At 34.1% G+C, this 13457-nt stretch overlaps 2 protein-coding genes across 3 annotated transcripts; both read right to left on the minus strand.

Moving 5' to 3' along the window:
* Positions 1 to 1656: 1656 nt before the first annotated feature.
* LOC120272572 lies at positions 1657 to 4189 on the minus strand. The gene is made up of 5 exons (XM_039279430.1): positions 4022 to 4189; positions 2682 to 2796; positions 2491 to 2580; positions 2112 to 2210; positions 1657 to 2018 (listed from the first exon to the last, which is right to left on the minus strand). Exons 1-5 carry the CDS (start codon positions 4087 to 4089, stop codon positions 1917 to 1919), a joined length of 474 nt encoding a protein of 157 aa, XP_039135364.1. The 5' UTR covers positions 4090 to 4189; the 3' UTR covers positions 1657 to 1916.
* A 973-nt stretch (positions 4190 to 5162) lies between these two features.
* On the minus strand, positions 5163 to 12473 carry LOC120272098 (autophagy-related protein 9). 2 transcript variants are annotated; one of them, XM_039278841.1, is made up of 10 exons: positions 12286 to 12473; positions 10255 to 10893; positions 9842 to 10162; positions 9085 to 9307; positions 8302 to 8481; positions 8009 to 8215; positions 7476 to 7553; positions 7321 to 7391; positions 7106 to 7216; positions 5163 to 6370 (listed from the first exon to the last, which is right to left on the minus strand). In XM_039278841.1, exons 2-10 carry the CDS (start codon positions 10830 to 10832, stop codon positions 5461 to 5463), a joined length of 2679 nt encoding a protein of 892 aa, XP_039134775.1. In that variant the 5' UTR covers positions 10833 to 10893; positions 12286 to 12473; the 3' UTR covers positions 5163 to 5460. The 2 variants fall into 2 exon arrangements, with proteins under 2 accessions (XP_039134775.1, XP_039134774.1); XM_039278840.1 differs by having other exon boundaries at positions 10255 to 10950.
* Between the last annotated feature and the right edge of the window lie 984 nt (positions 12474 to 13457).

Genomic DNA, 13457 nt, shown 5'->3' on the forward strand with positions numbered 1-13457 from the left:
GGGCCGGGGTCAGAGAGCCCATAAAATAATTGGGATGAAGGCGCACGTTAAGCAGTAAAAGATTCGGCGGGACACCATACCAACAGAAACCCTAACCCTAGACGACCATCTCGTTGTATAAAAAAAACCCAATCTTAGAGAACTGCATCTCATCCGCAGGGTATTGTCTTTCTCTTCTCTAATTCGATTGGTATTCCATGTTTTGTGTCAAATTCTCTTGAGATTTGATCTTCAATCTGGGTTTTTCTTTTTGTGTTCTTGTGTTTTGGGATTCCTTTTTTATTTTTTTCAGCACAAATCGAAGGCTTGCAGGCTGTTTATTAAAAAAAATCAAGGCTTTGTGAGCTCAAAAATTGTGCGAAATTAACATCGTCTCTCCCATCACTTGTTTTTCTGATTCTTTTAATTCTCAGAAGAACTATGAAATCGAGACGGAAATCTGCCTCTTTTTTTTTTTATATATATATCAATAAAGATGTGATTTTGGTCTGATTTATTACAGCAATGGATTCAAAATCTCAACTTTAATTCTCTCTCAATTGAAAAGATGTGTGTTTTAGGAATGAACAAGTTAATGCATCAGATGGATATATGATGCCCACAAGGTGTTTGTTGAAATGTCTGAGACATTTTAGTGAGGGTTTGTTGGCTGTTTATGATGAAGTGATGCATTCATTCATTGTCTCTGATTGCCAAACTGGATCTTGGATTTGGACCTCTCAAAGTGTTTGTCCAGATTGAATTGATTGGTTTCTTCAAGAGAAGGTTGGAGAACCCTTTGAATTTGGGAACACTACTAGTGTTTGATGAAATGCCTCTGTGGGTTTGATTGATCATGGTTATTAAAATTTTCAGAATACTTGAATTTAAAATTTTTAGCACACTTAGAACAGAAATATAACATGGTTTTTATGTTAAAAATAATTATATATATATATAATTAATATGTATCAATTACAACACAATCAGTATACATAATACATTGTCAATATATATATATATATAACAAATATTAAAATATACATTTAAAATGATGATTAATTGTTAAATTTTGTGATGAAAAACTATGTCGAATATATCTGATAAAATATTTAAAACATAAATAAATTAATATGCAAAAAACTAAAAGTACAAGTTTGTGAGTAATTTTTACTGGTTGAGAGTAAGATGGTCAAACACACAAAGGCAAAATTTTAAGGATGAAAGTAAAATAGACCCATTTTCATTAAAAATTACAATTTAAGAGCAAGAACAAAATTGTTCAAAAATTTTAACTCAGATAATCATCACACAACAATCATCTGTTTTAGTGATAATATGATTACCGAGTTTATTGATAATATTTCAATATTAATAATCTTATATTACCATTACGATACTATAGTTCACCAAAACCGGTAATCCACAGTAATATTTTGACACCACACACCAAATGATCCCTTAAGAGGGATGTCAGCAACATCTGTGTGAATAATGTTTACTGAATTAAAGCCAAATGCAGGAGCATAGATAAACAGATCCTGAATGATAAGCAAGGTTCAGGCCAAATGGTGTAAACTTTGTATGCATAAATGCAAGAGCAGATAATTTGGTGAGCAGCCATACAGAAATTATCAGACAGGATTAATGAGTAAGCAATAATAGAAACAGAGGAAATTTTCTAAAACCAATAAGATAAATTAAATTGTCAATTCCCATAAGAACCATCACTAAAAAGTAAATATTGAAGTTTTATAATAAAACTAGGTGCAACTAATCCAGGAAACACAAAAAAATAGAGAGTACTTTCAAGCAAAACCTCCCCAGCTTCAGCAATACTTGATTTCCTAATCTGCAATTTGACAAACATCAAAAGAATATGATCTCATGCGTGTGTCCAAACAGGTTGAAAGTGACGAGAGCGAGCTTTGTTGCACTTAGACTGTCTTTGCTTTTGGGCCTTTCTTCTTGCCTTGCCTTCTAGGAATTGAATTCTTCATCCCCAAGAAAAAGAGCAACGCGCCGAACAGGGCCAAGTTCTGCACCAAGCCACAAACGAAAGGTATAATTCATTCAGCAAGTTCAATTTTGTAATCTAAAAGACTGGATAAAGAAAAGCTCAAAAGGCATGCCTGAGTGAACTTAACGAAGAGCTGAACAAACTCTGGTTTCTCGATGTCATAGTTGTAGAAATCGTACACTACTGGTGTTATGAATGTCAAATAGACCAGCTGCATAAAGAAAAAGCACCACCTTCGTCATTCCAGATAAGAGATGTGAAATCAGACATTGTAAAGACTAATTAAGAAAAACACATCATCCTCTATCAAAAATCCTGTCATAATAACAGTTAACAATTGTCAGAAGTTTTCATAAACTAGGTTACACCAAAAGCGCCACATCTGTTGGCACTTTCTAATCACCCATCAAAGGCAATTGTGTTCTCGTCATCATGGAAACCACCTATAAAAATATGTGCTTGTGAAAGAATTGGTAGAATTAGGATAGTACCAGGAGATAAGCACCAAAGGAGCTACTGAAAATAAAAAGAAGTCCTCCGAGCCCCTTCAGAGTTATGGTAGCAGCAATAACATGCCTCATCTGGAAAATATATGAAGGAGAACAATCTTTTAACAACAACTAGTAATCAAAATACATTTGAAGGGAAAAAACCTCAGCAAAGCATATATTGGCACACTCACCTCAATTTCTGGGACATTGACACCCATATGAGCGGTAACATGATTGATGAAGAGGTTATATTTGGGCCTAAGGGCTTTGGCTGCAGGGCCACCATCAACTCCAAAATCATTAAACCTGGGAGATAGGCATCATTATTTAACTAGGCATATAAGCATCCAAACTCAACCAACTTCCTCATGCCTAAAAAGTATAAACAAAAGGGGCAAACCAAAGAGTAAAATAAAATAGCGACTAATGCATTTCCATTTCCAGGCATCACAGACATCAATCATCTTCTTCTTTGAACAGCACTAAATAAAATGGTGGATCATAAATTAACACAAAGATCACCATGCAATTCCATCTTTCATTTTTAGTAATATTCCGTTTTCCATGTAAAAAAGGATCAATTTGAAGTCCTCTTCAACTTCAGTAGTCATTGTATTAATTGATGAATGGTTAATGCACATAATTGAGATACCTACATTATAAGTAACAAAACAGAAACAAATCATATACATAACTTAACCAACATTTATCAGATAGCATTGTACTCATCACCAAAAAGAACAGAGAAAAAAATTATAGTCCTGATTGGACTAACAATCTAATGAGAATATATATATATATATATATATATATGCACCATTCTTGACATAAATATATCAGAACATAAAGAACTCATGCAACTTCATCTATTCCCGTCATAATGAAGCAATTGATTCTAAATTTCCAATTGTTTTGCTAAAAATATGGAAAGAAATCAGATGCATAAGTGTTCTATTTAAGTGCCACCCATGAATAACCTACTCCGATGACTCATTAATGGTAGGAGAAAGAACCAAGTTTCAGCCCTACAAACTTGTTATTAAAGAGCATTAACTAAATTATGTGAGAACCTGGAAACTCTTAATCAATGACAAATAACATAAAAAAAAAAAAAACACATCTTTCCAATATCTAGCAAGTAAAACCGCGGATCTCATCTTCCAAAATCCACTAAAGATCAAAACTGAAGCCGGATCTAATTAACAATTTGAATCACCGAGATCAAACCATAGATCACACACAAAACTAAGAAAATAAAAGAACAATGCAGCTAAAACACCTAAACCACGCCATAAGACGACCAGATCCACAAACACAATCCTCACAAGAGCCTAAAAACCAAGAAGTAAGAGAACCACAATCAAACACCACACTGATCCAACAAAAAACAGATAAAAAAACTTCAAATCATAGGTTAAAACAAGAACTCCAAACTCTAAAAACCAAAACAACTCTACAAAAACCCTAAAAATCTTTAAAAATAAATAAGTAAAAAAAAAACAAGAAAGAAGAACAGATCTAGAAAGCTCACTCCTGGTAAGCAGAGAGGATGAAGACGGAGGCAAAGAGAACTCTCCCCGCGAACGAGACGAAGCCCATGATGATGCTCGCCGAGAAAGAGAGAGAGAGATCTCGAATCGGCCGGCGATGAGATCGAAATTTGGGGCTTTGCTTGAAGACTGGGGTGAAGAAAGAGAGCTTCTTCGCTATTTAAAGCACGGGAAACGGAGAGCGGCAGCCTTTCGGACCCAACGCGTTAATAAAGGCCCCCGGTTTTGGTTGTTAATTACTTTAATGCCACTCCGTGGGAAATAACACGGAAGAGGAGCGTGCCAGTACCAAAAATGGGCCGACATCTGCTTTAAAAATCGTGTTGGGATCTCAGCCGTTGGATTCTGAGAAAGCATGATTATATATATAATGGAAAGCTTGTGATATACTTACTATCAAAAAATTGAAGAAAACTTTTTTTTTTTTGGGACAATGTGATTGTTTTAATTTTATCAATTAAATTTTATGATAATTTTCACGCCCATTTAGATTGGACAAAATATAAAATCATCAAAAATATAATTTTTATTTTATTAAATAAACATATATATATATATATAACCACTATTCTAAAAGTTTTATTTTATGTGATGATCATTATTTTAGAAAAATATATGGTAAATTACTAAACTTCTATTAACTTGAAGAAGAAGATATTACTTTTTCCGGTATTATTTACTTGTCTTATTTAAGAAGTTTTATTTGATTTTTTTATATATCTATTAAAAAATCTATAAAATATTAAATAGTTTTTTCTCAATTTTACTTTTTATTTTTAATACTATATTACTACATTTGTCAATATTTTTTTTGGAAAATCAAAACATTATATTGACAGAGAATAAAAAATACAATTCAATTTTTTAAAAATTTAAAGAAATCATGATGGATATTAAATGGGGTAATTTTAAAAAATTGATACAATTTTTTTATAAATTTTAAGACAATAACAAATTTTATCCAATGTTCTTAACCAGTATGAATGTTAAAATGAACAAATAATAAAGACTGGAGGGAGTAATTTGCAATAATGATTATTTATAAGAATTTCATCCTAACAAAATAAAAGAATTTCCATGGAAGAGAAAAGCAATCAATCCAGCATTTTGGATAACAAACTGGGAAAGAGTGGAAAATAATGTAAATTGATTATCAATGAAACAATAGCAGGTGAGTCCAGCATTTTGGTAGTAATATCAACCAGAATGTCTGGTAAAGCGTCATGAATCTTTATGTACAAAAAAATAATGTTCCCTTTCTTTCCACCAAGCGTTAAACCATGCAGTGCACTAACCAGCCCATAACTTAAAGCCCCAATTTTTCCCAGACATAAACAATACTTCCACCAGTGGCTGCAAACTAGACATATATATACAGGTTTTCTTTTTCTTTTTCTTTGTTGTTTCTCTCTTGTTTTTGCTATACTGGATCAATGCTCCTAGGTAGTATTCGTACAGGAAGGGTTTTTAATGGCGGACCGTAAGAATCCACATATGGACGATGAAATCCTTCGGTTTTATCAGAGTCCTCCATGTAGTATGTCTTGGATAAACTCTTTGGATCTGCACTGCCACCATCACCACTGCCATCATGTTGTGATTCATCTACACTTTTGTTTGACAAATCATCGCTATGGTGACTGAAATTATGGTGGCCGATGAAGGGGGCCGGCTCAAGAAAACTACCTGGGGGACCCAATGAGTGTGGCTCGTCTGGACCGGTCCGTGCCCACCAAGGTCTCTGAAAGTCATGCTGCCGGGGGTTCTGGTGATTGAGAATGCTGTCTCTCAAAAATGGACTAGGCATAGAAGCTTCCAAGTGACTCTGTGACGGATTCTGGTGGTGAAGAATGCTGTTTGTTAAAAATGGACTGGATGTAGAGGCCCCAGAATGACTTTGCATTCTATCTGAGAAGAGCAGGCCCCAGTTGTCTTCAGGATCTATCTGGAGATGGTTGTCCGGTTGCCACGGATCATCATGTTGCCTAAGACCGATTCCACTAGACAGAGGAATGTCATTTAAATTCTGCACCGTCTCAGATGGAGGAGACACATAATACCAATCTAGTAGATAGGGATGAGTCCTCTGATCCACATTTATCATCCATAAAGTACCCAAATTGTAGCCAGTTTGATGAACACCATCCTGTACAGGTCTGTAGGCAAGTTCACCATGGCCACCAAGAACTGGAGTGAATTGATTAGCTTGGTTCACTGAATAATCCTGATAGGTCATACGGTGCATTTGCTTCTCCCTAAAACTGCGAAGAGTAGATAGGAATTGCTGGCCCTGAGAATTAGGCTCCCATGATGGATAGGCACTGTGAAAGCTGTATAAACAAACATAACTTATTTATTTAGTTTACGAGAACAAAGCAGAAGTGAATATTTCTATCCTATAGACGATAAAACTCTGCAAACTTAGTCACAGGAAAAGCATATATGAATGCCTAGAACTCGCAAGAAGAATGGCAAATACTACTAGGATATAAACCACTTTATTTTCTAGTCATCATCACTGGCATATCAAAATATCACTACTTTTCTCTCTTAATTAAATATTTACAATCAAGACCAGTTGCGGTTGCATGAGAAAAGAAAAGAGAATTAGTTAGAGGTTAAGATATCAAAATTCCAATACCTAAAAGGTTTTAATATATAACTTTAAGTTTGTTCTTAGAGTATAACCTTCTTAAACTAATGGATGTCTCCAGAAAAGACTACACAACTGAATCAACAAATTGAAAAAGAGGTAGGATTATCATTTCTAAGCACTACCATAAAATTGCGGAACTTCCACATCATAATTTTCTTAAGGATGTAATACATATATACATATATACATATATATATATGGGTTATGAACATAAATTCATTAAATTATTCAAACTGTTTAATAAGTAGAAACAAGGTCAGCAATAAAAAAGAGGTTTAATGATCTGGGTGACAAAGGAACTATCTTCTCTCTTTATTCACGGAGGCCTGAAGCAAAAGAAAAGCTAGATATTGCCTCCAGCATATGATTGTCAGCATAACCTAGATTTTCTATTGTCAAGAGATGATACCTTAAAAAAGATTTCTCCATCTTGCCTTGGGAACTCCTTTTTTCTCTAGGAGCATCACAGGGGGAACCATATTTCCTATTTCCATGACATTCAAAGTCAAATACGCTTAAGCTGCAACAACATTAGAAAGTCAGAAAGCAGCATTTAATAAAAACAAACCAAAAAGGAAAACAATGAGCTTTTCCATATTCTTTCCATAAAGAAAATTGAATAACCTGCAAACATGACCGACACCTTCAATATCCACAGTGAAATCCGAGATGAAACGTAAAATATCATCGACATGCTGTAGTAGAAGATAGAAATCGTTTGAGATGAAATCAAAGCACAACTGAGATGAAGTTCGCTAAAGACAAGTATTGAGTATTACCTTTGGTAAAACAAATATGAGCAAGTATGGAGTGACAAAGATAGAGGCCATTTCTTCCAGTAGCAACATCCCAGTGTACTGTCAATATGAAAATTATCAAGACTACCAAGTCCATTAAAAACTTACAAGTAAACATTGACAATATATAGAAGAATTCCAATTACAGATTTCAGATTAACAAGATTGAAGAACAAGTTCAGGTCAGCATATGATAACAGTCTATCATCGCTATACACATAAAAAAGAAATGAAAATTTATGTTTTGCAGAAGGCTATGGATCTTGCTTAGCTGATGGTAAAAAGTTGATTTAAAAAAGAAAGTTACTAATCTGCCACTGGATATCTTCGTTTCCCAATAAACCAAAGACTAGTGTGCAAGATGACAATAAAAGTTTAAATTCGAGATCAAGTAATTTACAAAATTGTGTTTATAGTTGATATACGAAAAGGAATCCATATAAAGATAGTTCCAAATTTTGGCATCAGTCCAAATTTCTAGTTTTCTACTCCCTACCAGATGCAGTAAAATTTACCTGAAATAAATTTTCAAATTCTTTCCGAACCAAATCACTATTTGCTTTACCACGCCATCTCTTTGGCATATAATGTGTATGCTGAACAACAAGAGACATTGCTCCTTCTTGATCAAGGACCTGTAGCTCATCAGACACCAGGGCTCTGCTAATAGCAGTCACTGTTCCAAAGACTGCGGCATACCAAAATAAGTTGCGGCCATAAATCTGCAGACATGATTAATGCATGAGATGGCAAAAATACATTAAAAACCAGGAGAAATATTATACGCCATTTATAAAAGAGGTCTTACATGACCCTCTAGCAGTGATTCATCCAAGATAGCAATGATGATCAAAATTGCAGCAAAGCCCCCAGAGACAAAGGAAATAAATTTGGCAATGATTGTCACAAGGGGTGAGGGAAATTGCTTCAGATAATTGGAAGCATGCACAACACTATTGTTCATTCGATGTTTGAATAAATGGTCAACCTGAAATAGAAGTATAAAAATAGTGAAAATGTGAAATAAATCACTTGCAATTTAGCCTAGTAAATATAATTTGAGTAAAAAACTTGGAAAACAGACAGAACACTATCGATTATCGACCATCAACCACACAATTATAATAGCATATGCAGGTTGTTGTAGGGTTGAGACTAAAGTTTGGCAATAATGACACCTTGTTAAGATAAAAAAATAGGCACCCATCATATGGGTTTTACACAACAATGACTTCTGTCAAAAGAGCAAAGTATGCACTCTAGCTCCTTGAAGAAAGCAGTTCACCTTAAATGGCATGAGACAACAAAGTGATACCAGATGAATAGTTATTGCCCCGAAACTAAGATTGGGACAAAAGCATACACTCATGAACAACAATTTCTTCCCAGGTATAACAACAAATCCCATAAGTAAAATGCCAAAAACAAAAGTCTAATCTTTCAAACCTATTCAAAGCAAAAATTAATTGACTAACGATCATGAATTTCCATTTACAACATAAATGACTTGGAAGTTAAAATGTTAGAACCATCCTAAATATATTAGTCCCTAAAAAAATCCAATTGAATATTGCCATGCATGCTTAAATACCTCATTGAACTCCCTGAAGATCCACTTGGCTAAATTAGACCATCTTCGAGATGAAGCTGTACTAGGATGGTGATAAAATTGCTCCGCATGTCTAAGAAACAGATATACAAGCATAAAGATAACAAGGCACGGAGAGAGAATAAAAATGACAACCCCAATCACCATTAGCCTCTTCCTCAATAATGATGGATTTGCAAGGTAGTCCCTTCGGATGCAAAATTTACTGCAGAAAGAATAGCAACTCGAATCAGCTTAGGATGAAGATAACTTACAAAAATTCATCATGTTTCCTTGGAAACTTAATATACACCAAAATTTAGAATGTACTTTAAAACAGTCAAAATATATAAAGCAGCAAATAACAAGCAAATAATAAATAATAAATAAAAAGCCATAACCTTAAGGGAATGCTTCAAAATTAAAATATCGACATATAGTGACTCAGTGATAATTCAAAAGAAGATTAATACAATTTAAAAAAAAAAAAAAACTACCAATTGAACAAGCATGCCTGGAATTTTTAAAAGGTCAATCCATATTCATCTGAGCCACTTGAAGTTAAATAAACTGTTCTATCATCCCTACTACAGATTATCCACAATGCAATTGAAATAATAACAATGTTTTCTAGACAGATAAGGAGTGAAAGCACAAATCTTAATTTCAGGTGTGAGTTGAGTGAAGAAATTGACACGGCATTTTGCCAGAGGTGGAATGCATGTAGATATGATGCGGTGACAAGCAAATATGTGCCTACCTGTCAAACATACTTTGAAATATGCACCAATTCAAGACCCATTCAAAAGCCTTTGTCAGAATAAGACGATTTTGCCTTCCATTTGATCGAGAATTGACAGTAGGACCAGCTCCAGGGACCCACCAAGGAATTGAAAAGGCAAGAACACCTTTGTTGAGCATCCCTATCAAGTAATTCTCTTTGCGCATTATTCTCATCATCACATCATGAGCAGAAAGATCTTTGACCACACAGATTTTTTGTGATTCTTGTAGTCGAACAACTTTGTCTAAAATCTCTTGCCAAGAAGTTGTCTGGATCTCCAGATCTGTAACTTTGAGACTGGGAAAAGAAGGGAAAATATATATATATAAAAAAAAGGTCTTCATAACATAAGAACCAACTAATAAAAAGGATATAAGTTGCATTCTTACCTATTGTAATAAAACTTACGGATTTTAACCATATATTGGAATTGCACAATGAACTGCAAGAAGTTGAGTACCCCATGGAAAGTCAATAAGGCCATAGACCCGATAATAATTCCTTTTGTAATTGTGAAAGGAGCAAGAGGGTGCTGATTAAAGGCTTCCTTTGCCAGATCACAAGTCCTGTTCCCTGACTCAAATGCATCAATCCCACATTTTGCATTCCAGAGATAATTCCAGTTAATAACAAGGAAGCAAAATCCAATAAAACATGTTACGAAAATCACAGTCAGAATTTCAAATATCCACTTGATGATGATGCACCGGAGACCTTTCTCGCGATGATAACTATAAAGCCTCTCAAAGAACAGATCCAAATCAGCTATCGATTCTACCTCTAGCCCATCACCATTAAGAAGTCCTGATGGGCTTTCATTGCCAGATTGGGGTAATCTCTGGTAATCTGACAGTTCTATCTCTGGTGGCACATCCTTAAGCAAGTGTGTATTCAAAGATGATCCACTTGGCCATTGCCATCTGAATCTGCTGGGAGCAGTCCCATCCCTTCTAATACCGGACATCATTTAGAAAAGATCAAGCCAAGAAATTGTTGTTTATCCATACTACATAATGATCATCTGAATGCTGCACAAGAGGTGAGAGGTTCAAGAAACACATCCACAGAATTACATCTTAAAAGACCTACAGCATAACAAAAGAAAGAAAATCATATAGTGAATAGTGATGAATACTATTTAATTTGAAAAAAAAAAGCAGCAACATAAATGGCGCAATTTAAGATTTTAGAAACATGGTGGAAGCATAGTCTCTTTGACATTTTAAAATAAGGGAAAAGTTCAGTAGTGAAATCAGAAGAAGAGACAGATAAAACACTTAGAAATACAATGCAAAGATCAATGCATCCCTGGAAACAAGTATCAAGCCCACTTGCTGTCTATTTAGTTAACCAAAATTAGTAGGTAAGGAATAATGCTGAATAGGGGTTTGTACATGAATACAATTTACACAAGTCTTATAAAAGCGATACACTTTCTACTCTATTATTTAATGAATCCATCTAACTTAATAAGTCATCATGAAATGCACCATAAAAAATGATAGGAAAGAGAACCAACTCAATCACACCAGTCATCCTATGGTTAACAGAATCATGAATTGGAGTTTTCCGCCGGTCAACTGAACAAGTACGGCCCAAAAACAAATACCAAACAAAATCGATGTCTTATCTTCCACTGGTCGAGAGCGAATCTACGTTTTGTCGTGTCTTCTGCACAATGCAGACCAAGTCGTGGGACTTTTCTAACTTACCAGGGTATGCTTAACTCCATAATTTCACATGGCATGTAAACTCACTATTGATCTTTTGAGTGAGTGGTAGTCTATCGACACTAACTCAAATAAGGAAAAATCTAAATTCTATCTGTTGTCGAAAACAACACAGGTAATAAGAGTAGTGCCAATCGATTGCCAAAAAATAATTGTCGCCTTTCAAATAGAAACACAGGCAGCTAAATGAAAGAAATAATCTAAAATTCTATCTGTTGTCGAAAACAACACAGGCAATAAGAGTAGTGCCAATGGATTGCCAAAAAAAAAAGTAATTGTAGCCTTTCAGGTAGAAAGACAGGCAACTAAATGAAATCAATCCACCAATGCAATATATCATCCTCTATTAATTTCCTCCCCCATGGAGTAGCGCATTCAACACTACACCATCCACATAAACTCATCCGGGTTACCAAACCCTAAACACAGAGTAATCAAAGCACAAAAACTAACAACACAACTTCCCTAATCAACCCCCGCAATCAGTCACACCGCCAAAAAAGAACCTCCACTCCTCACAAATCATCATCAACCACTCCGATTCACAATTCCATCAATCAAACATAATCAAGAAACCAACAATCAAGCCAAGCATCCAAAATCACAAACAAAAAGCATAGAAAAACAATCCCATCAAAAACCTACCAAACAAAGGGGAAAAAACAAAGAAAAACAAGAATAAAGAATTACCAGCAGTCCATGGTGTGATCGGAGAGAAGCCAACGATCAAAGGGTGGTCAGAGCTTACGAAATTGAAGGAAGAGAAAATAGCTAGGGTTTGCGAATTTGGGGGCAAAGAGAAGCGAAAAGGAGGAGGATTGAGAGAAAGATAGAAGGACAAAGGGGTTGCGTGGGAAGAGAGAAACCGAGAGAAAAAGGATTTCTTGGGGCTAATGACTATTTATCTCCTACGGTTCCGGGCTTAGGGCTGCGCCGCTAACACTAAACTGTTATTTTGCTTATATTCGAGGGTGTTTTTGCATATATATATATATATATTTATTTATTTTTATTATTTGATAAAAGGGGAATTTTATTATTTGATAAAGGAGTATATCTAATTATATTTGTTATTTGCTCTTCTCTTTCCTCCACCTTTTTAATTTTTATGTACTCTATTCTCCTCATCCTTGTTGAGGATAGCAGTTTTCTTCTTTGTTTCTTTGTTTGTTGTCTTATCTTTTGTAGTTTGTTTTTTCTTGTTCGTTTTTTTTTAATGAATTTGTGGTTTATCTATTTTTTTTCAAAAAAAAAAATTATATTTGTTATATTATTATTAAAAAAATTACTAATTTGTAACCAATTCAATTGAAACTAAAATCCAAATATATGTAGGAATAGTACAAACGATTTTCAATTTGAGTAAGGTTAGGAGAGAAAAAATAATTTTTTATTTTTGAAAATAAGAAAAATAGAATGTTTGTCTTTTTAATTAATTTTGTTTTTTTTATAAATATGTGGACAAGCCACGACCTCTCAATTTTTTAAGTTAATTATTTTTTATTTAAAATAAAAAAGTAAAATACCAACTCTGTTATTGTTATTGTTATTGTAGGAGTAGTTGTATATATACATATACTCGGGAAATTAGAAAATTAGTGAAATTTTGATTATTTTTTTATGAAATAGGTAAATTGCTAAAGCACTTATTTTTTGAGGTTTTTTAAAAATATTTAAGCTTTCAACTATGCTTATTATTACTGTTTGCAGATATGGTTTGTATATATATATATTAATATTGACTGTATTTATGAATGCCCCTTAATTAGTTTTCCTGTTTGGATTTTTTTTTGCAAATAAATGTTATTGTTATTACAATGCTTGTTAATTTTGTTTCTTCTTAATTATTTAATGGTGAGAAG

The sequence above is a fragment of the Dioscorea cayenensis genome, chromosome 11 (genome assembly GCF_009730915.1).
Source record: "Dioscorea cayenensis subsp. rotundata cultivar TDr96_F1 chromosome 11, TDr96_F1_v2_PseudoChromosome.rev07_lg8_w22 25.fasta, whole genome shotgun sequence".
Classification (NCBI taxonomy): domain Eukaryota; kingdom Viridiplantae; phylum Streptophyta; class Magnoliopsida; order Dioscoreales; family Dioscoreaceae; genus Dioscorea; species Dioscorea cayenensis.

What these genes read in the sequence shown, in the direction of transcription:
- LOC120272572 (XM_039279430.1), bottom strand. Translation starts at nt 4,089, where the DNA reads ATGGGCTTCGTCTCGTTCGCGGGGAGAGTTCTCTTTGCCTCCGTCTTC. An exon ending in TCAATGTCCCAGAAATTGAG is followed by an intron (nt 2,581 to 2,681) that starts GTGAGTGTGCCA and finishes TATATTTTCCAG; the next exon opens with ATGAGGCATGTTATTGCTGC. An exon ending in CCTTTGGTGCTTATCTCCTG is followed by an intron (nt 2,211 to 2,490) that starts GTACTATCCTAA and finishes TTCTTTATGCAG; the next exon opens with CTGGTCTATTTGACATTCAT.
- LOC120272098 (XM_039278841.1), bottom strand. Translation starts at nt 10,832, where the DNA reads ATGATGTCCGGTATTAGAAGGGATGGGACTGCTCCCAGCAGATTCAGA. An exon ending in GGTGTCGGTCATGTTTGCAG is followed by an intron (nt 7,217 to 7,320) that starts GTTATTCAATTT and finishes ATGTTGTTGCAG; the next exon opens with CTTAAGCGTATTTGACTTTG. An exon ending in ATGGAGAAATCTTTTTTAAG is followed by an intron (nt 6,371 to 7,105) that starts GTATCATCTCTT and finishes TTGTTTATACAG; the next exon opens with CTTTCACAGTGCCTATCCAT.